This window comes from Thermobia domestica, chromosome 11 (genome assembly GCF_964235325.1).
Source record: "Thermobia domestica chromosome 11, izTheDome1.hap1.1, whole genome shotgun sequence".
NCBI lineage: Eukaryota > Metazoa > Arthropoda > Insecta > Zygentoma > Lepismatidae > Thermobia > Thermobia domestica.
In genome coordinates this window covers 199,761,738-199,787,687 of record NC_137464.1, presented here as the reverse complement: position 1 = coordinate 199,787,687, position 25,950 = coordinate 199,761,738, and the positions used below count along the sequence as shown (strand labels likewise).

Below are 25,950 nucleotides of genomic sequence, written 5' to 3'. Positions count from 1 at the left end.
GTTTTCGTACGTGAGACGGTGTCCCAACAGTAGTGGGACATGTTGACATTTGTCCATTAGCTACATCTTGATATCAACACACACATTGGTCACATTTCAATATCGATCATGCGATCCCACTAGTGACATGCAGTTAGTTTACCCAGTTTCTTAGTGAGTCCCCTTGCATATTTTCAACTTAGCCTCAGTTGTTACATCCTTATTAGTATGCAACGATGCACATCATATTGCATTGGATTGATGGAATATTATTGGTAAATTGGCAATGACTTTCATGTTCTTGATGCTATTCCTTACATTTCCGACGGTTTGAACTCACGTTTATTTAATATGAGTGTATTTTTTCTGGACATTTTTTGTTACGTTTTCACACTTGTAAATCACCCTGCTTCATCTGTTGTGCTCTACCGACACTCCAGATGCCTTTCTAAAGCATTTGAGTACAAATTCGCTACTGTCAATACTCAGAACGTCATTGTTGGCCAGCATCTGCACCTGGCGATTATGCAACCACACACAACAGGCATGAAGGTGTCCGCCATTTTGTATTTGTTCCAGATATCGACTTAATACAAACGGATTATTGTTACCTGGTAGAAACCCTATCAATTCATACCCATTTAGACCAATTTTCATTTGGCAGATTATCCGGGACTCCCTACGTTCCTTTGGGGAATCCCTTGCGCGTGCATGGTAAGATTGTGAAACATGCAAAATTCAATAGAGCAGGTATGACTTCTTCAGTGAGTTTTTTACCCGCCCTCTTTACGTTGGATAGTTTCCGAACTATTGGCGTCCGAAAGTCATTTTCCCACGCTTTCGGCGCCTCGTAGATTTGAAACTATGTCCGATAGCCGAAAGTTCAAGAGGACTTTTTTTCTTGTGTCAGTGGTAGGAGTCACCTCCCAAGAGTTGTAACACTTATTTTGCAACACCCGATATATATATATATATATATATATATATATATATATATATATATATATATATATATATATATATATATATATATATATATATATAGGGTGTTAATGAATTATACCGACAAACTGTAAGAGGTGATTCCTCACATCAAAATAAGAGAAAAAGTTAATATGGACCTATGGCGAAAAGTGCATAGTTTCGGAATTAGGACTGTCCAAAATCGCGAAAAAAAAAAAAAAAAAAAAAACAAATTTCAACAGGCCTTATTTTGAATTCCAGAAACTGTGGATGGTGGTTCTTATCAGCGTAAAGGAACCCACGCATACACAATCCAAAAGTGCATATTTCGTCAATTTTCAATACGTATACAAGGTATTTCCTACAGGATGTAATTCTCAGATATGCTCTCAATATAGTTTTCAGATACACCCTGATTTCAAGGAGGGTCCAAAGTAAGCAGAATGTAAGCCTTGACAACAATGGACATCCAATGCTTTGGAGGGAACCAGCAGCTCTATGTTTTTGTGTGTCTGTGTGTGTGTTCGCAATAATGTGTGATGCGATGTATTTCGCCACGGTATATTTCACGTTTTCTTCGCTTATAACCGTGAAAGAAAACATTGCAGCATGCGTTTTCCAGAGTACGAGAAACCGTTCTGCTGACGATTCTTAACTCTTCCGACATCGCGTCAAAGAGTTCTGTGTTCACTGCTATCAAGGCTTATCATTGCCTACTTTGGATCAATCACAAAATCAGAGCATATCTCAAAATTAGGTTCATGTCATGTCTGGGAATTTCACCCTGTAAGAAATACTTTGTATACTATTGAAAATTGACGAAATATGCACTTTTGCGGCTTCCTTAACGCTGATAAGGACCACAATCCACAGTTTCTGGAATTCGAAATAGGGCCTGTTGAAATTTGGCTTTTTCGCGATTTTGGAAGCCCTAGCTCATAAACTATGTACTTTCCCCACAGGTGCATATTAACTTTTTCTCTTATTTTGATACAAGGAATCACCTCTTACGGTTTGTCGGTATAGATCATTAACACCCTGTAGATATAGATATATCGTAACATTCGTTTTCGATTGTAGTTCGTGCCAAGTTGCCACTGTTTCCATAAGGGCTAATTTCCCTCAGCACGAAGATATAGTTAGTGTGGCATGGCTTGAAGCAGCTCATATTTGAGTAAATATTTTTGTAACTTCAAGAGAAACAGTTTGCTGCAAGTTACAGCAAATGTGTTCAAATAGTTTAATCACTACAGAGCTTAAGTACCTATATAGGCTTCCGCGTAATACTGGTCAGTACCTCATGTCTATTTGATTTATAATAATCAATGCTCTGAAGGTGTAGGATTGTCAGGTAAACAGAAAGACAAGTTGATATCGGGGCTTGGAATTGTAATGTGTGTTGTTACTATGCGTCCATATGAGCTGGAACTGCTCTACACATTGTAGACAGTACATGGAAACGGATATTAATAACCAGCTGAGAGATGTACACATGAGAGTTAACACTCTCTACTAAGTGAAACGAAAACTGCGAAAAAGCAAAACAAATATGTTGTAATGCTGCTGACGTATGCAGTTGCAAAATTAATCAAAACCAGGTTAGATGATATTGACTCATATCTCATAAAAGGATGTCACTCCAACAAGAACTATTGATTTGGCAACAACGTGACGCTGAAATGGGTGTGGTACTACATACATACATACATAAATATACACATATATTCTAGACCAGTAATGTATTTCTTTTTATTATTATTATCATTATTATTTCGTTCGTTTGAAGTGAATCCAGTAGTGATCATTATTAAACAAATGTAAACGTCACTTCCACACATCGAAGTATGAAAATTAATGATTGTCTGTGAAACAACTTCATCCGGATGTTATTATTCGCAAATGAACTGTTGATGAACACACATACTCTCTCATAAGAACATGCTTCAACATTTGGTTATATCATAACTTTGCATATTAAGATATACGAGAACAAGATAAATCATGTAACTGCACGCCAGCGGCTACAATCTGTATTATAAAAATAAGTAACTTTGATTGAAGTAATAATAAAAGTATGAAGATTGTAAATTTAACTAAAGAGAATTTAATTTCATTGAAGTAATAGTTGAAGTATAATTAGAAATCAATTGAAGAAGTGATAATATAAAGAAAAAATATAGTTTCAATAATAGTAGAGGTATTAATATTGCAAATTTAATTGAATAGAAAGATTACTTTAATTGAAGTAATAGAACAGAATATACTTTAACTCAAGTAATGGCAGAGAATTTACTTTAATTGATGTAATAAATTAGAAAATTTAATTTAATTGAAGAAATGATAATATAAAATATTTAATTGAAGAGAATTTAATTTACTTGAAGAAGTGATAAATAAGTAGGAGAAAATTTAATTCAAAAATTGTAATATAAAAGAAATAGATATGATAGAAGTAATAATAGAAGTATTATTTTAATTAAAGATAATACTTTTAACTAAAGATTATTTATTTAGTTGAAGTAATAAGTTGGAAAATTTAATCGAAAAAAATTGTCATATAAAGGTAGAAAAGGCAATCGAAGAAACGGTCATATAGGAGTAGAAAAATAAAGTAGTATGAACCCCCGAAGCACCGAAATAAAATCACATAATGATATATTTTGCCACTCTTAAAGCTTATTTGATATGGCCTTCAGATAAACAGGCGATCTTTAGTACCAGAGTTGAGAGTCTCTTCAGAAACCAAATCAGAAACAATTTTGAACTTATTTTTCAGTTTGAGAGATGTATTATAATTCTGCAGAAAATCTTCATTAATACGAGGGCTGATCGGAAATGAAGCTTACAAAGCCTATTATGGCTTATATGTGAGACAGCTGAAAGTTTAACACGTCTGATGATAGAGGGCATTCAACACTAGTCCTCGTTGTAGTCTAATCACATTTTTTGTTCAGGCATTTGTCACAACGGCAGATAAAGTTTTCCATTCCGGTTGGACAGAAATCCACGTCAAGTTCTTGTAGCCAACCCATCAGAAGCGCACTTTCCTGTACTTAAGGACATTAATGGCAATGTTGTGTACAGTATCATATGGTGTACAATATCATATAGTCCCAGCCGAGCTGATAATGAATGTAATGTCGGTTTTCTGTCTACACGAATATGCTCATCCACACGAGCACAGTTGGCATCAGTGGTTGTGGTATTGGGTCTATCGCTGTGTCTGGAGTAGTTCTTAACAATACTGGTTCGTCCTTCTTCGAAGTGACGACACCACTTCGCTCCATATGCCTTGAAATAGATCCTTTCCATACACCTCTACAACCTGCCTCTGAATGTCAGCAGGTGTAGTGATCTTGTTGTACTGGAACTGCGCTACTGAGCTCACTTCTACCCTTGATCAATTTTCCAGACGAGTCGCGATTTTAAATGTCTGCTTCTCGGGTATACACGATCAGAATCAGAAGTCCTTAAATCTGCAACAAGACAAACATGTTATTTATCTACCTAGGTATAGATTAATTTTCGTTAAGTTACAGTGAATAGCACAAAAGTGAAATGCTTTATGACCTTCATCCCAATCATCCCTCGTACATAAACATTGACGCTCTTAAATAATTTTACTACTAATAAATCAGATTGTCTTAACTAATCACACTTTTTAACTAATTGTGACAAATAAAGTTAAGTGTTAGTTATTTATTTCCATATCAGTCGTTAATTATTGTTATAAATGAAGCAGTGATTTCCATAGCCACACAATTCCAGTTGAAGAGATATTGAAAAGCTCAATAAAAACTGAATATTTGTTTGGAAATGTGAACTTGGAAATAAGATTTTTTCATACTTAGTGACATTTGTTATTCAGCAAAGTGTAAGTATGAAAAAAGTCTGATTTCCAAGTTCATATTTCCAACAAATATTCAGTTTTTATTGAGTTTCTCAATATCTTTTCAGCTGGACTTGTGCGGTTATGGAAGCCAGGGCTTCAATTGTGTAATTCAATTTTAAATTCAGGAAGGCGCGGTGGCTCAGTGGTAGAGCGTTCACTTCCGGTGTTTGGTGTCCCTGGTTTGATCCCAGCTCGCGTCGTGTGGACTTTGTGGTGGACAAACACCGTGCTCGTGGGTTTTCTCGGGGTTCTCCCGTTTCCTCCCACTTTCTTCATTTCACTCATTATTACCGTCTCCTTTAGCCTAACCGGGATAACCGCGGGACGTTAAACTTAAAGATTTCAATTTTAAATTCAACATTCTTATAATATATATTTGGACACATTTATGTTTTTCAAATATTACTATCATTATGTAATTGGAAAAGAAAACAAATATGCTTAAAATGTTTTGTATGAATGTTGAGTGTAAAGTTTACTTTCTAAAAATGTTATTAGCATTTAACAAATGCCTATCATGTTCCATCAGGTGCATGGGAATGTGTCCAGTATGTGCCTTATGTACCTCTGAGAAAGACAACACATGGATGCCAAGTGAAAGTCACAGTCTATGTCCGCTCCTAGGCACATGCCTGACATGTATCTGGGGAACGTGCCTAGTATGTTCTAGGTTTATTCCCCATGCCGTAAGCGTTAATGAACCACAAAATTACTCCCCCAAAATATGTTAAATCCCCTATATGCGCAATGTGTTTACATTAACGTGAGTCTAAAAAAAGACTTTAAACAAGTAAAAAAAACTGCACCAGTACCCCAGACTGGGCGCGAACCGCCAACCTTTGGATCACTGGCCGCGTGCTTTTCCGACTTGGCCACGGAGGCGATGAAAATAATGTCGCATGTAGTGGGATAAATTATTGAGGTCTTTTGATTAGGCTAATCAGAGTTCTCCTTTAACCGCGTATATTCGACGATAACCGTTTGGGATCAGATAGAATCTGCTCGCCATGTAATTTTATAACAAATTGACGAGTGCCTATTTACTTTCTACCACATTCACTTTTAAATGATCGGCGACAGTTGCCATCTAATAAAGTTGATGCGTTTGTTGCTTCTAGTACACAATCGCTTAGAAAAAGAAGCAACAAACGCATGAAATGTGGGAGATGAATTTAGAACACCTAAATGGTGCTTGTCTAGCACATCTTGTGCTGTTATAGTGCGTCCAGTAAGAGAACGTCTCTGACAGCTCGCAGTGACATTACCACTACTCGCGTGTCAATGTTTCTTGCGGTGCAATTGTAGTGGCAATTTAAGTAATGGTATAAGACAGAGTGATCGTGGTTAGTAACACTGGTATCAAAGTAGGGGCTGCAATGTCCCACCGCATGTGGTAAGAAACGTCAGAGACCATCTCTTGTTGGCCGTGCTATAGGGTATCTGAAACAGTATGTACCTAAAGAACATACATAGAACATGACAGATATATGTCCCAAGTGACAACATAAAAACAAATGACTGTTAGAGTGCAAAACTGAGCCAGGTATATAAATGCTATATTTGTAGTACATAGTTGCAAATATCAATTAGGTGTAACAAGTACCTAAAACTGTAGGTAGCTAAAGTATATACTTAGCACATGAATATCGTATGTGCCAAGTGTCGGGTACCTAAAAAGTAGCTGGGACACCTAAATGGCACAAGCCTAGCACATCTTGTGCTGTTATGGTATATGAGTAACTGTAAATTCTTATTCAGAGTGTTCTAGAAAATCGACATTTTTTTTTAAAATTTTGTAAAACGCAAAAATTGATGCTGTATAATGACTTCACCTTTTAAGATGTACCTAAATAGTAAAGCATATCCATTTATCAAACTTTACAATATGACACTTGAAAAACGACAATACGGTTAATACTGTAATATTCTAAAGGGTATCCCATAAAAAACGCGACTTTTGAAATGCCCGCCATTTCTGTCCTATTAAGTTGGTAGCACTGAACGTTATACACGATTTTCATCTGTCTTTGTGGTTAGTAGTTACGGAACGCGAAAATAAAACTGAAATCTTTCAGTTTAACGTCCCAAGATGTTCTATATTCTAAAGGAGAGGATAATTAAGACAAGTGAATGATGATGGAAGAATTAGTGGAATGAGAATGTTGGAGGAAACTGCAGTGCCCGAGAAAACCCACGGACACGATCTTGTCCATCATAAATTTTACATGGGTGGGATCAAACCAGGGACCTCACGCACAAGAGGTAAGTGCTCTAACACTGAACCACCGTGTCGACCTCATTGAGGTTATTATACTGTATGAACAAGCGGAACACATTCGCTGAATCGAACTCAGAAACTCCCGGCATGCAAAGCTGTTGTATGTAGATTCTGTTGCCGGGTTACTTGCCCACCAACGGACAGTAATTAGCTACCGAGAAATAACCACAGAAACACATACACAGCTACACATACATACATACAATTGGAATTGATGTTGAGTTGCTTTTGAATTTAACGTCCCTTTTCAGCAGCGAGGCTATATAAAAGGTGGACCTACTGATTAACGTGAAATTCGAACCACATGAGCTCCCGCCGGGAATCGAACCACATACAATTGGAGTGAAACTACAAGCTCCCGTATGATAACACCGGGATCTAATAATCGTTAGTTGAAACTTCCGCATTTCAAGCTAAGTTCTTATGTATTAGCCTCGATGCATGAATGTAAAGGAAAAATTATTTACTCCTAATTATTGCATAATTTTAAAAAACATACTATAGATTTAATTTAAATATATTAAATACTATAGTGTGTGAGCAAGCAAATCTAATATGTTTTATTTTATTTCGAAGAACTGGTTTGTCTTCAAAAATCCAGGGATGGGTTATTACTCCCTCTTCTCCCACCCAGCGGGCGGCCTTGGTAGTAATACTTATCTTCGATATTTAATTAAACAAATGCCATCTTAATAGTTACTAGATCTGTTTAGAAGCTACAAAAGAACGCAATAATATTTTTTTTTGGAGGGGGAAGGAAATTTCCATTCTTTGCTTTTAAAAGAAAAAGAGATAAGTGAAACTATTCTAGGAACAAGACAGGTGGCTGCGGGTATTGATTTCTTGTTCAATATCTAAATACACTTCCTCTCAAGTTATTTCCTTCGGCAACAAACAAATATATATAAAAACAGTCTTGTTTGCCTACGTAACAAACAACAACAAAACAATATATTGAACGTACAGCAAACATTCTACTACGACTGCTGCAGAAAATTGCATTTCCGCTCGATATCTTACATAAAGCTGCTTGTCTTACAAAATGTAAATATTGGAAATTAACCGCAAAAATAGACGGTTTACATTATATCGTGAAATTTGTGTGTTGGGTGTTTCCCACGTGACTTTGTTAACTCATAATGTTTCCGTTAGAAACGTTCCCGATCGTTATCTCGTAGTGTCTAGTTCACCCGATCTCCCCATAACACATAAATAAGACTCACCTGGCAACTCATTTTTTTTTCTCTGTAAATACGAGTTCTACTAGTCTCTACAGTTTTTCGAGATCATATTCTCGCTTGGCGTTAAAGGTCAGAGGTCAATCAGAAGACTTTGGCACGTGGGTAACATTACACGAAACTTTCAATAATGCCAGACTTTAAGAAAATGTTAGCAGGGAATGGCCGAATGAAGGTTACGACCAATAGAAATGTTTTGTTCCTTTTAGAATTCCCTGTTATAAGTGATAAATAGATTCTGACGCTATTAAAGATAAAAATACAAAGTACTTCCATTGGCTGTTATTGTCAAAAGCTAAAGTTTGTAAAATAATGCACATTTATTTATTTTTTACTTACGATTGACGTTAGGATAGAATAGAATATTGTTAATGTAAACAGAGAGAGAAAAAAACTCGAATTCCAGATTTCAACGGGATTACATGTTTCATGGCCTCTAGATGATGAAAAGCGGACGACTGCCCGTTCGTCCCGAGATATAATTATGTTCATTCGTCTAAAGGCCTTGTCATTCAACGTGTGAAACCCCAATTTTATACCTAAGGCTTTTAGAGGTTTTTCCTCCAAAGTATTTTTCTTTTGAAGTTTCTTTCTACACCCAAAAATAATAATAATTTCCTGAAAGGTGGAAATCAAAATTAGTGATTTACTTGAAGGCGATTCTTAACGATTTTTTTAAAAATATTTCATAAGTCTGTTTTCTATAAATGCGATGAGTCGTTTTACTAGCAATATTCAGAAGTGATTGTTTACTCTTGGGAGTTTGTTATTTGTTAAGATATATATATATATATATATATATATATATATATATATATATATATATATATATATAGGTCTTGTTGTTCATATTTCATATGTAAATATTTCATTAATATCTCCTGCAACTATAACGTTTATGTATATTTAGTTTTAGGGCAACTAGGATAATAGTCCGGTACCTTATAATAACAAATGTTGTGTCCAGACTTGTTTAAACTTGTTTTCTTTATGCTGTTAAAAATATACAATAAATGAGGAAGCCATAGTTAATGGAATCATCTTTTTAATTTCTGTGAAATGAATGATAGGTATTAAGGAAATACGTACAAAATTTAAAAGGAACAGAAATAATTTAATTTATTGAAATAATTATCGTAGTAAGTTTTGGTGGTTATTAAAGTAATTTTAAACCAACTGGAACCACAATATTTAATTGTATATATGTATGTTACACTCCATAGTATAAAACAAGTAGCTTTTCCTGAAAAGATTCACAAAGAGTAGTTTACTCTTGCAAGTGAGTTTATGTCGGAAGATTTTTTTTTTCAAAAATATCTCAGGCGATTTTGTTCATATTCATAAATATATATTTTATAAATAACACTACACTGTGTCATAAGTGGTTTCTCATTTTGAAATCCACAAAGGGTTGTTTATTCTTGGAAGTGAGCTTCTCCTGATAATTTTCTCAAAAAAACAACTAACGCGACATGTTTTAGTTACTAATATTACATTTTGGTCTAACCTATTTTTCCTAAAAAAAAGTCCTCAAGGGTTAGTTTATTCTTGGAAAGTTGGATATTTTCGGACAATTATCTGAAATACATCGCAAACGATTTTGTACATGTTTCATTCACATCCATATAATGTGATATAGGCCTAGGTCATTTCTCCTGAAAAGACGAACAGAAGGTTGTTTATCGGGATGATTTTCTCAAAAACCTGAATGAATTTTTCAGGATGATTTTTTTCAAAAACTGAATTATAAAATGTGTTCATATTTCATAAATAAATACTTTCAGTAACACCTCTACAATATGGAATAATTAATTTCGCATGAAAAATCCACGAGGGCTAGTTTCTTTCGGGGTGAGTTTTCTTCAACATTTTCGGAAAACATATACTGCAATTGTTTTTATCGTATTTCATGATTAAATGTTTAATACTAACTGTAACATGATTTGCTTTGAGAAATTGCAACGAAAACAAATAGTATGGTGGTCCGTCCCATCTATTTATGATTAGTTTTCCGCAAACGATTACGCCCTTTCCTCAGTAGATAAATTTAAATATTATGAATTATATTGTACATAAGTTCGGCAGGAATATTTAAACTACCGTATCTTGGGTAGTGCAATTTTGATGAATTACTACCATAATTTAGTTGCTCTAACGAACTTAGTATTTAACTTCCTGGAATTCATAATTTTTAACAATAGAATTTACAATTTTCACAAACCAAGGGTTTCGCGCTACACACTATCTACAATGAAGAATATCAAAACTTTTAGAACGTGAGCCAGATAGTAATGTACCAAAGACTATTAAGTTCCAGTAAATAAATTAGAGAGGACCACGTGAAAGTTTCATTAATGAATGAATCTATGCTGGTAGTTGAAATTGTCTGTATTATATATCATTTCATACCACCATTCATATGTATGAGGTTATGATATATGGATAGCCATGATTAAAGTCACCCATTACCTGTGAAGGTGTTAACGAATTGATTCCATTAACGAACCTGGCCAAGATAATTTCTTTAGCTGTCTATTGGGAAAAGAAAGAAAAGAACAGAAAACAATAAAAAATTCACTTTCGTCTCTCTAGCTCTCTATTGAGAAAAAAAGGAAGAAAAGAAAAAAACAGAATTGAGAATTCACTTTCGTCTCTAGCTGTCTATTGAGGAAAAAGAAAAAAAATAGAAGAAAACAGAATCGAGAATTCACTTACGTTTCCCTAGTTGTCTAGTGGAGAAAAGAAAAACAAAAACAGAATCAAGAATTCACTTTCATCCCCCTAGCTGTCTATTGGGGAAAAATAAAGAAAAAAAAAAACAGAATCAAGAATTCACTTTCGTCTCTAGCAGTCTATTGAGAAAGAAAGAAAGAAATAGAAGAAAACATAATCAAGAATTCACTTACGTTTCCCTAGCTGTCTATTGGGGAAAAGAGAAAGAAACAGAAAAAAAAATATAATCAAGAATTCACTTTCGTCTCTCTAGTTGTCTATTGAGAAAAAAGAAGTAAAAAAAGAACAGAATCAAGAATTCGTATACGTTTCTGTACCTGTCTATTGGGAGAAAAGAAAAAAAGAAACAAAAATTCACTTTCTTCTCTGTATTGGGAAAAGAGAAAGAAAAAGAAAAATAACAGAATAAAAAATTCACTTTCGTCTCTCTGGCTGTCTATTGGAAGGAAAAGGAAGAAAAAGAATAAAACAGAATAAAAAATTAACTTTCGTTTAAGAGTTATGAAATGAAATTAAATCTTTAAGTTTTACGTCCCACACTTATGCCGGCTAGGTTAAAGAAGACAGTGATGGTATGAAATGAATGAAATGGTGGAATGATGAAATGGTGGAGTGAAGAGGAAACAGAAGAACCCGAGAAAATCTACGTACACGGTGTTTGTCCACTACAAAGCTAATTTGACGTCAAGTTATCATATGGAGTAATGCACGGATATACAGTGGGTCAAAAAGTTTTCGTACAGATGTTTTCCGATTATGTATTGTAATAAATCTTACAAAGTACAGAAAGAAAATGTCAATTTCTATGATTTTTTAAATAAGGTACTGCGTAATAAGCATATACATAAGAAAATAAAACATTTGGAATCTATAATTCAGAAGAAAATCAAATACACACAAAATACTGACCATATTACAAATCAAAAAAGTTTCCGTACACATAAAGAAATGCACATAAATAAGAGCACCACTTTGCGTTTCGACCGCAGTTAGTGACCACTTTGGCCTCCTTTGTCCTTAAGTATTTCTCGCTTTCGTTTCTGCGTTGTAGTGACCAATTTTGATGTAGTTATGGGGGAGATGTTCCTCCATTCTTGACGTAATGCATTTTTCAACTAGTCCTTGTTTCTAATATTGAGTTTCCTAATGCATATTCCTAATTCATCCTACAGATGCTCAATAGGATTACAGTCAGGAGACTGTAGAGGAGTATGAAGTCTTTTCGGCACATTATACAAAAAACACTCTTTCACTTTTCGTGCAGTATGTTTAGGGTCGTTATTTTGCTGGAATATAAAAGAGGCTCCCATATTAAGTTTCTTTGCACTATTGTGGAGATTCTGTTCCAGAATTTTTAGGTAAAGATGTTGGTCCATTGTACCTTCGATAAATTCCAAATTTCCCACTCCAACTGCACTCATGCACCCCCAGAAGAGCACACCACACCTCAATGCTTCACAGTAAGACGTAGATGCTTCGATCCCACGTGCGTATTTGATTTCCTCCACCCAATAACTCTTACGTCGGATCCATGAATGTCGAATTTGCTCTCATAGTCGGTTTCAAGCATACTAGCTATTTTTGGAGTACTTATTTTTTGTTCATTTTGGATAGTTCTTAAAATAACACTTTTATCATTATCCTTTAGCTTTGTTGTACGGCCACTGCGCGGTCGATCTTTGCAACTATTTGTTGCAATATACCTATTTAGAATGTATTGTACTATAGAATGTGATTTCTTTACTGTCTCTGCTATGTTTGTAAGAGATTTACCTTCTTGTCTTAATTTCACTATTAGTTCACGTATTGGAAATGGCACTTCCATTTTGACGAGTCGTTTTACTGCCTCTGCAGGTCTTCCTTGTCCAAATTTAACTGCAGTAGTACCTTATCACTAGTAGATCACGCTACTATAACCGATCTGTAACCACTGTTTGGTGTGTGTTTTGCTTCCTTTTTTTTGTATATTTGTGCCGTGTACGGAAACTTTTTTGACCTCAATTTTCAGCAATTTAACTTAAATCGTCAGTTATACTATCGGTATATTCAATACCATCACTATAATGTGTTCACATTACAAATAGGCATGAACAAATTCAGCTAATGCAATTGCGTTTTATTATTTATTTATTTTAAGATATAACATTTTGAAATTACTAATCTCTGGTGTACGGAAAATTATTTGACGCACTGTACTATGTGTACGTATTAATATTACAATCTTAAAAGTTCCACTACCGTCATCCTAATAACTGTTTGGAAACTTTTTTTTCTTATAGACCAGAAATTTGGGTGCACAGTTTATGATGCCACAATTGTTGAATATCCAAATTTATACATACACTATATGAAAGAGCTTGAAAACAATTATTAGTTTATATAATATCGTTTTGTAGATACTACCTAGTTCACTTTCTAATTTTTTTATGTTATTCAACGTCTTTAAGTTATTCATTAAAATTAAATAAAATGGTGTGAGCTTAATGAAGATTCTTGGTTTGTGAAAATTATGAATTCTATTGTTTCAGGAAGTTAACACAAAGTAAAATATGTCGAAATTGCACTATCCATCTTCATTATATCGAAATTGTACTAGGTATCCAAGAGACGATGCAAAAGTCTTTAAGAAAATTGAAGAAGAAAAAAAGCAATTGGTCGCTATTAAAATGCAACATCAAAAAGGATTCATCGTAGGAAGTCCATCTAAATTGGCAGAATATGTAGAACATGAAACAATAAACACTTGATTAGCATGACAGCAAAGGCGTCGGGTATGCCAATAGTGTCAGCAAGCGGAGGTAAGTGACAGTTGGATGAAGACTGGTGTGACGCGAGTGTGTGGATGCGCTGAAAAAATACCTTACCATCGAATGCGACAGTCCTTCCAGCAGGTTTCGGCCATGGATCATGGACGAATAGTGGCGTATCGTATGTGTGGTTTATCCTTCTGTGGAATTGGTGACCGTGTTCGTAATGCGGCCACACGGCCACAGTGTAGCAAATATGGACTCGATGTCCCCACGAAGGTACTAAGCGACATGCCGCATCCCCATGACGGCACTATACTGCACTGTGCATAATGCTCACTGGCACCAGCACTGGAGGCTGTTGCAAAGCACTCAATGTTCCTACAAACAATTCAATTTTGTCTAGGAGAGCGCGGCATATTTACATGGCGCTCATTGTTGCGGCGTCTGCTGACTGAGAAACATAAGTATGGGGGACTATAGTGCTGTCGCGAACGTCATTCCTGGAGATACAAGTGGTAGGCGAATATGGAATGCGATTTGATCCCGTACCCTTTCGTACCTCCTACGTATTGACGAACATAAATTTATATGTATACCTGTTTTTATCTGTTTTAAAAAGATATAAATTAAAGAGCTCTACAACTTGTAAGGTTGTAAATATTCACTAGTAATGGTAAATATTCAGTACTTGTCAGATGTATAATTCTTCTGCACTTAACTAGCACAACTTTATTATACACAGGCCATTAAACCTTAGCTACCAGTTCTACCTCACTTTCGCCTATATAAATTTCGTCATGTACAGATAATAGAAATTGCATGACGAGAAACATTTGAATTTGATTTTCTCTTTTTACAATACAACTTTGAACGATATATCACAATTGCATTGTAGCAGAAGATAATTCCATTAGTAAGGAGGAATAAAATCCTTGATAAAGTAAGGTGATCAGAATCTCAGTAAAATCTAAGAAAAAGAAGTTGTTATTGGATTCGAATTTAATGTCAATTTCAGCACAGAGCCTATATAAAACTTGGCTTAACGTGGGATGAAGCAACAGGAATTAAACCCGGGTCTCCCGCGCGGAAAACACGTACAGTAACCATATAGCCACGGAACGTCTCACAGGAAATGTGGTTATACGTTAAGTATATATTAGATTTTAGAAAGGAATTCTGCTTACTTTTTGCAAATAGGACATACAGTAGTTTACATATTTCTATCCTTTAATAATTTGAAAATGTATTATTACTTGTGGTTTCTATTGTATATTGAAGATTTTTCTAGAAAATTTTATTTTGGGTTGAAAGGAGAAGTTTGAATACAGAGTCAAATAATGGTAAACATTGGTTTTTGTGTATCCTCTTCAAGACCTCTTCTTCCCCCACAGCATTTCCTAATAGTACTTTACAATTTGTATTTTAGAGAGATTCAAATACATATGGAAGTATATACATATGAAAAAGTGAAGTTACCAGTTTATTCAATATGGCTGCTAATTCTAGTTAAAAGGTTGAAAACATAAAATCTGCTGAGTAACTTCTGCCAGTTCATTTTCATTTCTTATAACAACACACGTACCCGCAGAGAAAAAGTAAGAGTATCGTCACGGGAAACGATTCGCTGAATAAAAAAACAATTGTTTCACATAATTTATTCATAGAAGAAATAATACAAAAGTAAGAAAAAGAGCCTTAGAAAGACAAAAAACAACCATAATGTTCAGTCCATCTTTTGATTCCATTTGGTATGCAACTGGTAAGAACAGATCATAAGCTCAGGAAATGTAAGATAAACATAAACAACCTTGACACGGAATATGATAGGCTTTGAAATAAAATCCTTCAATTTTTCTTAGAACAAATTTCTTTGAAAGTGTTTTATTATTTTGTGTGTCCACTTTTCTAAAGGGAATGACAACTATCTCCTTTCTTCAAGAAAAAACAAAACAAAAAAGGAGAAACAATTACTTTGTTTATCGACTTCGGACCTAATTAATGTAGAAAAGAAAGACTATTTGAAATTTCAAAATCGGCGTTTTCACCTAAAAAATCTCAAACAATATGTTATCAGTTGAAAGAAAAGGCGTTGAGTGATTTAGGTTCTCAAAATTACGTTAAAAACTCATTTTGATTAGCTATGTACTATGTTTTTGTAAAATATATGACAGATTCTTGCTAGGGCACAGCGCGAAGATGATCGAACTTTGAACGTGGCATGTGATAATAAAGCTAACTCTAAAGTTAAAACATAATATGCAATATGTAGTTTTCAAATCTTATACATACTACATTAGTTAATCGTTCTAATGGAGAAATTTTACTGCACTAAACAGATAAAGAAATAAACAAGTACTTTTACATACATTCATCCATTCTACTTTTATCACAGTTGTATATATATATATATATATATATATATATATATATATATATATATATATATATATATATATATATATATATATATATATATATATCAGAGGAAAATCAATCATTGAGCTTTCTTGATGAGACTAAATCACTCTGGAGTCAATATTCACTTATTAAAAATGAATGAAAAGAATGATGCACTACACAGATTTCCGAAAACAAACCCCACAGAAATTCGTATATTACATTACTTGAGCTTACTGATCTTGTTCAGATGGTACATACATCCAATATACGTACATTAACAACACTGTCTTTGATTTTAAACACAAAACAACTTTCTACAGAACATGTTTAAGGATTATTCTGACTTCTGCTAACCATTCAATAGTTTTCACTTTTTTCTTACAAACCAAAATATCTAAAGAATCTAATTACTGTTTTCGTGGAAAAAGCTAAAGCTAACATAAATTTGTACAACATTTATTAGTTTGGGATATATATTTATACTCGTATATTATAAAACATTTCTCTTGTTCAGACATTTCTTTAATATATTAAGCTTAAAAACTAGTGGAACGTAATAAAATCATTTAAATGTTATTATAACAAATATTTATATATAGGCATATATAGATGTGTCAGTATTTTCCTGAAGGACACTTAGAAGAGGAATTTAGTATTTGTAGCACTAGACGGCGATACTTAAAAATGTTGATATGAGTGAGAATTATGTACTTCATAAATAGTAAAGGACATTGCATATTATGACGTAAGGTTGACCCTGATAGTAGTTACCTAGGTGTATATATGGCTTATAACAAATTAAATTATACTTACAGAAACACAATATAAACTAACCCTATTGATTAAAATGAACTTCATCAAAAGCATGAAAACTATTGTAAAGCTTTCACATTATATCATTAGCACCGATTATACTTGTATAGATAGTACAATATTGTTTTTTTAATAATAGTATGATAACTTGTATTAAAGAATTTACTGCATATCTATGTACAAACTCACTCTTATCAACAATTTCATCCGTTAATATTAAAAACTTAAAACTGGTATTAACTTTCATAAAGGTACCATGAAGAAGCCTTCGAAACTTAAGGTGGAAATAACAAAAAATTAACAACATTTAAAAAGGCATCTTAATCATTTCTATATATTTTTCATTGGGTAAGGCTTAAAGACTTGTTCCAAAGACTCCTAAAATTCCAGTAACATAAATAGAATTGTTTTCAAGGAGGTTAAAACTGAAGTTGATTATAAGACATTATTTACAAACATTTTTCTTAATATACAATGAATCTTTATGTATAATAAATGTGTATTTGCAATTATGTTAAAGCTATCTGAGCAGAATCTCTTTACAGTGCCTGCCTGAAATATAACCAAATTATTACACTTGAATCAAATGCATTTTACATTGTTTGTATTTTGTACAGTAGCATTGTTAGAGGAAATGTAGTCAAAGTTAGGAGCTTAAGTTTAATAATGAAACTATTGTTTTAATATGTGCGATTTTTGTTCTCTTGAGTACTGTCCTGAAATAGACCTATGAGTCGAAAAAATTAAATTTAGTTTGCAATTTTATTTTAAGTTAAAAATTATACGTAGCATTTATGGATTTTCCTAACTTTAATAATATGTTATAAAGTTCAATTAACAATTTTAGATAATATTGATACTAGGGCTGAAATCATGTTTCCCCGAATCTATTAAGTAGTTTTATATTTGAATACCTATATATCTATAATAAATTGAAAACATAATAGGAATATGATAAAAATTATAAAATGGTATCAAAATAATTGAATTTGAAATAATACCTAATCACATTAAAGAGAATGTTAAAAAATAAGTTTGTAAAATGCATTAAATGTCAGCATGCAAATTCAGTTACATTTCTTGAAGTCTCTTTCATAAAATAGCATTTAATTGGCTTAGAGAAACATATTGAATAAGTAATTATGCACATACAAAAAGTGATTAGCAAGCAATATTTATGTAATGCTTGGAGGACAAAACAGTTGCTGTTGAAGTATCTTGGCAGGATTACATTTTTATTGAAGGTAAAAAGGATATTCCCAAAGTAGAAGAAGCACCATCATCTCTTTTTTTACAAGAATTTTAAGACAACATAATTAAAGCTTAGGTATCATATAAGATCAAAGGTGATGAGTTCAAGGATATAAATATACAGGGTATTTACATGTATAATTCAAAAATTTAGTGATGGAAATATATTATATGTATAGAACTATAATAAATTAATGAAGGGAAGGAGTATTGTGTTATAATTTGTCAAACATTTTAAAGTTTCTGTCTTTCTTCAACCTACACAATTCTTAAAACACTATTACATCATTTACAATAATTACGAACTCTTTTTATGTACGTATACTCAAGCTTAACATTTCCAGTATTACTTTGCTTTTATTTCCAGATGTGTAATATGGTTTAAAATATTCATATTCTAACTCAACAATACCAAATAAATTTTTCTACTTTACAAATAAATGGTCCTCAGTATAATATATGCAAAACTAAGTTATAATATCAGTCTTGTTCATATGAGAGCCTATTTGAATTTGTTATTAACTTTTTATTCTACTTCGTAATATTCATTATTATAAGTATGAAAAATAACCCCAATGCTCTCATTACCTTTCATTTTCCACCTCGTCTTACGATACAAAACAAATATTACCTTTTAATATAATAATATTTAAATGTATATAATTCAATGCATTACAATGCACAGAATGTATAACTTTATTCTACTCAAATATATACATAACTTTTATATATTATATTTCATTTACAGCTCAGAAGCAACTTATGTACATATTGCAGTACATGTTGTTGTACTTTATCTTTTATGCAAATAATAATAAAGAGTAGAAATACACTGACATTTATCAAGGCGATGAATGCCTCGTTTGTTTAGATATAGCTTTCCAAAGCTTGTATTAATAATACATTTAGAAAGGTATAGACCGTCTTACACACTAAATAACCTACAAATATTTATATAGATATATGTATATGTACACACACACACACGCACACAGAAAATTATTGTGTAAAATCAACATCATTTATTTTATTTCATATAACGTTGAACAAATAGAAACTGGAAAAAGGAAAGATTATATCACTTTTAAAACGACTCACAATATTCGTTACATGAATTAAATTTAAAAGAAGTATTTAGTTTTAACTATTATCATAATAATAATACATAATTATAGATCATAACTTATATAGTAAGAATGTTATGACACAACAATAGTATAAATGTAACTTTGAGATCATAACACAAAAGATAAAAAAGTTTCTGATTTCTAACACTCCCAAAAAACATATGAAAGCTACTTGAAGAAATCCTAATCAAAATAATGAATACAGATTGTTCATTGAATATAAATTACTTATTTATTTTTTATAAACGACAATATTCTTTCCTACATGTCCTTCATTCTAAAAAATATACAATATTTGAATTTATCCAGAATGTAAGCGAAGAAAAGAAACAATACAAGATAAATGCTTAAAGTTCTGCTGATGTAGCGTTTGAGCCAAATGTGCTGAATAATTTTTTAATGAATGGTAAAACAAGTTGTAATTATCAATTTTTTCAAGGAATAGGAACTATTTTGCTGACAAATGAATTTCTTTTTCTTCAAAAGAGAAAAGTATTGAGTTATAGAAAATACAAATTTTATTTGATCCAAAGCCCCGTAAGAAAAATAGTAATTTAGCATCAATTTTTTATTGTCAAAACCTACACGGGTAATATTTTAAAATTGTATTCTGTTCTTAGTTTCCAAAATTTTTATTATTGTTATTATTTTTATTTAAAATTTAACATTTTTTAAAATCTAGGAAGTATTTTGAAATTTCATATTGATGATTTAAATTTAATTTCAATGTAAAATTATTTATTTTTGATATAGATTGTTATACTCTTAACAACATGATGGTGATAATTTTTGTTTGTTAAGGTATTTAATTTAACAGAAAATTTTGTAAGATACTGCGATATAAAGAAACAATTTTAAGAATACAAAAAAAAAATACTTAAAATTTACCGAAATATATATATGTGTTTAGAATTTGTATCTTTATGTAATAAACTAATTATATTTACTTTATGTTGAATTAATACGAGGGTTGGGGCAAAAGTCATGGCAACTATTTTTTTTCTTGCAGATATGTAAGCGGATCACAAACTTGTGTGTGTCGTGTGGAAGTTCTGCATGCATAGTGTGTATGCAGAATAACAGATGGCTCTGTGATAGCTGGTAGTAGCACAAAAAGGCCTGTGAAATCAGTCAGTTGGTGAGTGTCGTGCGAGATGGGAGTAACCCGTGTTGAGCATCGCGCTTACATCAAAATAGCCGTTCTCCGAGGGTGAAATGCGATGGAATGTCACAGTGAATTAATGGAAGTGCTTGGTAATAATGCCTTACCATACTGGACACTAGCACAGTGGGTACGAAAGTTTCAGCAAGGACGTGTGTCAATCAGTGATGAGCAACGTTCGGGACGACCTGTCAGTGTGCGGACCGACGTGGCACGTGTCGTCATCTACCCACCGTACTCTCCTGACATATCGTCCCGTGACTTTGATCTCATTCGAAAGATTAAGGAACCACTATGTGGTAGGCGGTTTGCAACACGCCAGGACATTGCTAATGCTGTGCGCGAACAGGTGACCCGATTCACACATGGTGTGGCAAATGCTGAGGCGAATGGTATTCAACGCCTCCCACATCGTTGGCAGCGCGTGGTGCAAGTAGCAGGGGATTACCTTGAGGGTCTCTAGGCTCAGGTTTGTCATGTCAACTGTATGCGTACTGTGTTGTCATTCTTTTGCACCGCGAAGGCCATATAGCCCTGTATACTATCGTAATAAATTAGTGTGTTACGATATTTCAGTGGTATTCATTGTCCATACATGTAGTTAACACCCTGTCCTTTCGTATGTATATGTCAGATTTTCCAACCGGACTGGTATCTTCAAGAAAAAAAATAGTTGCCATGACTTTTGCCCCAACCCTCGTATTTTTGTTATACACAGAATATTATTTGCAAAAATAGCTGAGCTGTTTTCTTTTTCAAACTTATGGAAACAATGCAAATGTAATATATTATAATTTTGAAAGTAATGGTACAAAAGAGAAAATACGTTAACATGGACCAATAGGTCTTTCTGAAAGATTTATTTGATCATAGAAGACTTCCGCCTGCAATGACACTCTTACAATATGCTTGCATATTTCTTTGGTAAAAGAAAAGTTTTTAAGACTACTTTTCAGTGAATGTTTTGATGCATTCTCTTACCAATGATAATTATATCATTAATGATAATAATAATTGAGTAATGTTAAAAATTAAAGCTACATATTTCTTTATTAATTACAGAACATTGAGGAAGTGCGTTGAGGTTGTAGACATCAATCAAGTTGAAATTGGCAGTAAACTGTAGAACTTCGGTTGTATAATTAAATACTATATGCTTGAAGTAGCTCTATTTAGAAGTTTCCATTATCATAATCCTGGATTTGTACATTACATCATATGTCTCAGAAACGACAAATATATAAGTTTATATGAAATTAAATTTGATTGGAAACAACTTGGTTTATTCTTTACTTAAAAACAATCTTTCAATTTAGCAATTTATTTTCCTAAAAAGTATACAAATACAAAAATGTACGCATTTTTGTTTGTAAGGGTCTCTGAGTCCAGCAAACTGTTTGGAGTAAATTAGTCATTATAAATTTCTAATTCACTGAATTTTTAAAATTTTGCTTACAATGTCTAATTTCCTAGTTTCGTAAAATTGCCACAAGGTGAAAATTGTAATTTTGATTACTAATAAGTTGATAAATTTCATGTTACTTTTACTCCCAGATATTACATTTTTAGAAGTATCAGGTATAAGTACATGCCTTTTAACAATGGCCATCTTTTTATACTTTTATATTTGTAATAATATAATTAAAATTTTATGCCAGTCAAATATAACATTTGTAATAACATATTTTAATATTTTATGCAAGTCGTATATTACATTTGATTTAATTGTTTTACAATTTAGTAATAGAAAAAAATAAAGTTTACTATCTCGGATAAACTTCTACAGACCTTGATTTAATAACAATTTTAGTTGTAATTTATAATCAATAAAAATATTAAATTATTTCTTTAATGAACACGGACACGAGAATTACTGATGGAATTTATTAAGACTTAGTGATTTAGTTTATAACAAAACAATGAATTAATTAAGTAATGGGTTAATTCTTTTGTTAGAAGTAATAGAAATACTAAAATAGAAGATAAAGATTTTTTATATATCACCCACAATTTATCACAAGTAATCACTTCTGGATTCAGTCCTTCAAATATATTAAAATCTAATCTTCCATAAATTGAGTATATCCTATCTATTTATTCCTAATTTGAGATCATGTCAAGTATTTAAACTACTAATTTGTTATCCTGGAATAACATATTAATATTGACTAAACATGTATTGGTAGAAACACATTAATATGAACACAAATTTCAGTAGAAATAGAAATATAATATTAGCAACCAGAAGTTTTGTACGTCCCATTCTTGCATTTAACACAGTAACTAGTTGTGTGATATTAACTTAAAATACAATATTCGTTAGAGTATATAACAAGTATATTTTTGAGTAAATTAAGTGCGTTCGTTTTACTACTAAAAATGACGATGTTTGGTGAATATGTGTGCGTATTAGTTTCTTAATAATTTAGAAAATAGAAGTAAAGTTACTAAAAGAAGACAAACACAGAACAAACTAGAGATTTTGTTATAAATGAATACCTACGTAATATTAAAAGCAAATTTAAAACTTAGATACAAGCATTTAACAAACATTACTTCTTCTGGTCAGTAGCTACTCATGATATGGCACAGAATATTTTGTCACGAAAATGCTTTTGGAATGTTTACATCCATAAGCTGGAAGATGCAATTATTAGTATTATTATTTATAGTATTAATGAGAGTAAACGAAGTATATTTTTATATGTATCATAATTGTCTGCATTCTAGGATATACAGAGTTTCAAAGATTGAAACTAGAGTATTTTTTCTAAATGTGTAGCATTATACTAAGAAATTATGAGTGAGAAACAGTTTCGTTGGTTCAAAATTTTCATTTAGAGATTTGTATTAAATATATTTTAACTAAGTTACGGATGTTTTAATTTTTCATTGTTCAGTACTTATGTACTTTGTCCATTGTATGCTATCTACTGTATGTAAGTGACATTTATATATGAGAAAATATTTACTATTTTCGGAGCTGTGTGCCCCTGATTTGTCCTTGTTACGTTTTAAAATTCTTGTTGTGCACAAATTTACACGTGCACAATCACTTTATGTATTCAGAAATTCATCACCTGTAGAAAAATTACACCTTTCCTTTTCTTTAAATCAGTTCGTATTTTATCTTTACTCAACCTATGAGTACAAGCTTGCTTATTGTCTATTGAATACGAAAGCATTTTAAAGCTTGTTCACAGTCTATTAGGTCTTGTAGGGCGTGTGGCAAGTAATTCTTGGGTTTCTGACGGGCTTCCAGGACTCAAACTTATGGTTGATTCATTCGATTCTATACCACGGTCTGAAAATGATTCTTTGTTGAAATTCTCCATCATTCTTGATTCTTCTTCACCCTTTTCTGCTTCATTCTCTTCCATTATCTTCTCTAAAGGAGCATCTCCATTCATTACGGCACTCTTGTTAGTGGGTGTGTGTACTGGAGCTAACTGATCCTTGTTTGGACTTCGAGGACTACGAGGGCTTCTAGGACTTCTTTCACCCCTTACAGGAACTGACAGGTGACCTGTTTCAGCATCTCTCACTAATCGATGGCCTGATTTGCTTCTGGAGAGCTGTGACTGAACATATTCAGTTAGGTCATCATCTTCTCTTTGTGTTGTAATTCTGTTTATGATTACAAGAAATATTCCTACCACCACAAAGAAAATACCGGTGCCCATAAGCTCATCCCATTCGTTAGTGACATAACCGGGAATAACTCCTGACGCAAAGAAGAATAGCCCCAGGATAATGAATACCACACCAATATGCAGCATAGATACATGACTCATAACCCTGGTAGAACTCCATCCTTTTTGCATTTCTTTGCGATGATGGTAGTAGGTCTTGCCATCAAGACTGATGATGCTGTTTCGTGGACTGGCCACCGACAGCCCTGAGCCAAAGCCACCGTCTGTGGAGTTACTGCTTAGACGTCTGTCTCTGGCCTTTTTCTGTTCTTGACGCCGTTTGCGTTGTCTACGAACGGCAAGTGCTGAGTGAAGACCTATAGCCTGCATTGTATCGGGTTACCTGCAAGAAAAACAAGAACATTTATAGGACTAATAATTTATTACAAAATTTCACTTAATTACTTCAAAAAGATTCTATAATTGATTTAATAACAAAGAGAAAATATTAATCAAAAAACTGCTTAAGACAACTGAAACAACTATAATTTTCATTAAATGTAAAATAAGGAAAAGAAATATAACTGTCTAACTATTGATAAATAAATCTTTCACTATTGTGTTAATATATGTATGCATGTTTAATATTGAGTGTTTATATATAACATTACGGATTCTGAGCTGCAGTTACATCAACGCATGTGAACCTAGTAGTGGTGCATCTCGAATTTTGGATCACAGGACTTTGCAGAATAAAATAATACTAATAGAAGTTAGAAGAAAAACATAGATGAAATTTTAAATAAGAGAATATGTACTTTTACTTAAAGTAGGAAAAATGAAGGAAATCGCAATCGGTCAGTGCTAAAAATGCCTCTCTGTTGCTACTCTAAGATTTGGTTCCTGTCGCAGTTCCTTTCCGCAGAAAGTTAATTTAGAGACACTATTACGTATGAAAAAAGACTAACGATTGTTTAAAAATAACTACCATAATAACTTTTCACATCTAAATAAGGGGAGGACTGAACATCCATATCACGCAAGTTAAGTATTAGGTAGATTTACCAAAGCCAGAGTTGATAAGCGGTTAGCTTACGTGCCTTTGGTTTGAACACAGGTTCGATTCCCGGCAGAAGCTCACATGATTCGGTTCTCGGTTAAGTTATAATCCACTCTCATATAGTCTCGCTGCTGCAAGGGACGCTAAACTCAAAATCAAATCAAATCAAACAAAAGGGAAAATTGTTTAAAGAATTTTTCAGCAATACTGTGTGAAATACCTTCCGCGCTCCTAAAAGTTATACAACACTAACAAACATCTATGTGTAACTGGTTGAATAAGTTTAGGCGTCGCTTCTCTTCATTGACTTATGGGGGAAGTGTTTTGACCGTGATTATTCTTATGTAACACGTGATATTCGATACCTTAAAAAAAACTGGCCGTCGATACTCCAAAGTTCATGCAAAAAATTTAGTTCAAATAAATCGAATCGTTTAGAAGCAAGAACATCCAAAACAGAAGTGAACTTTTGAGAGTAGAATGCAGTGTGATGAATACTGACTTTTTGAGTCGTTACATGATAATTACCATTGATTGTTAGATTGAATTTTGTATAGATATGTAATATTTTCGAAGAAGCCAATTAAGCTGTAACATTTATTAGTAACTTAGGTAAATCACTGGCAAATATGAAACTGTGATATACTTGCCGTTAAATTAGAATCTAACAAG

The 25,950-nt window shown here is 32.8% G+C and overlaps 2 protein-coding genes across 7 annotated transcripts in view; both read right to left on the bottom strand.

Moving 5' to 3' along the window:
• LOC145664666 (uncharacterized) overlaps positions 1–25,950 on the bottom strand; it is an 828,415-nt gene that overhangs the window by 72,236 nt on the left and 730,229 nt on the right. The gene's annotated exons all lie outside the window — the stretch shown is intronic.
• LOC145664665 (uncharacterized) overlaps positions 15,474–25,950 on the bottom strand; it is a 50,873-nt gene continuing 40,396 nt past the window's right edge. Inside the window, exon 2 of the mRNA XM_081731505.1 lies at positions 15,474–24,621. Coding sequence (XP_081587631.1) covers positions 23,784–24,608 — 825 coding nt within the window. The 5' untranslated portion in view covers positions 24,609–24,621 and the 3' untranslated portion in view covers positions 15,474–23,783. The remainder of the gene's footprint in view (positions 24,622–25,950) is intronic.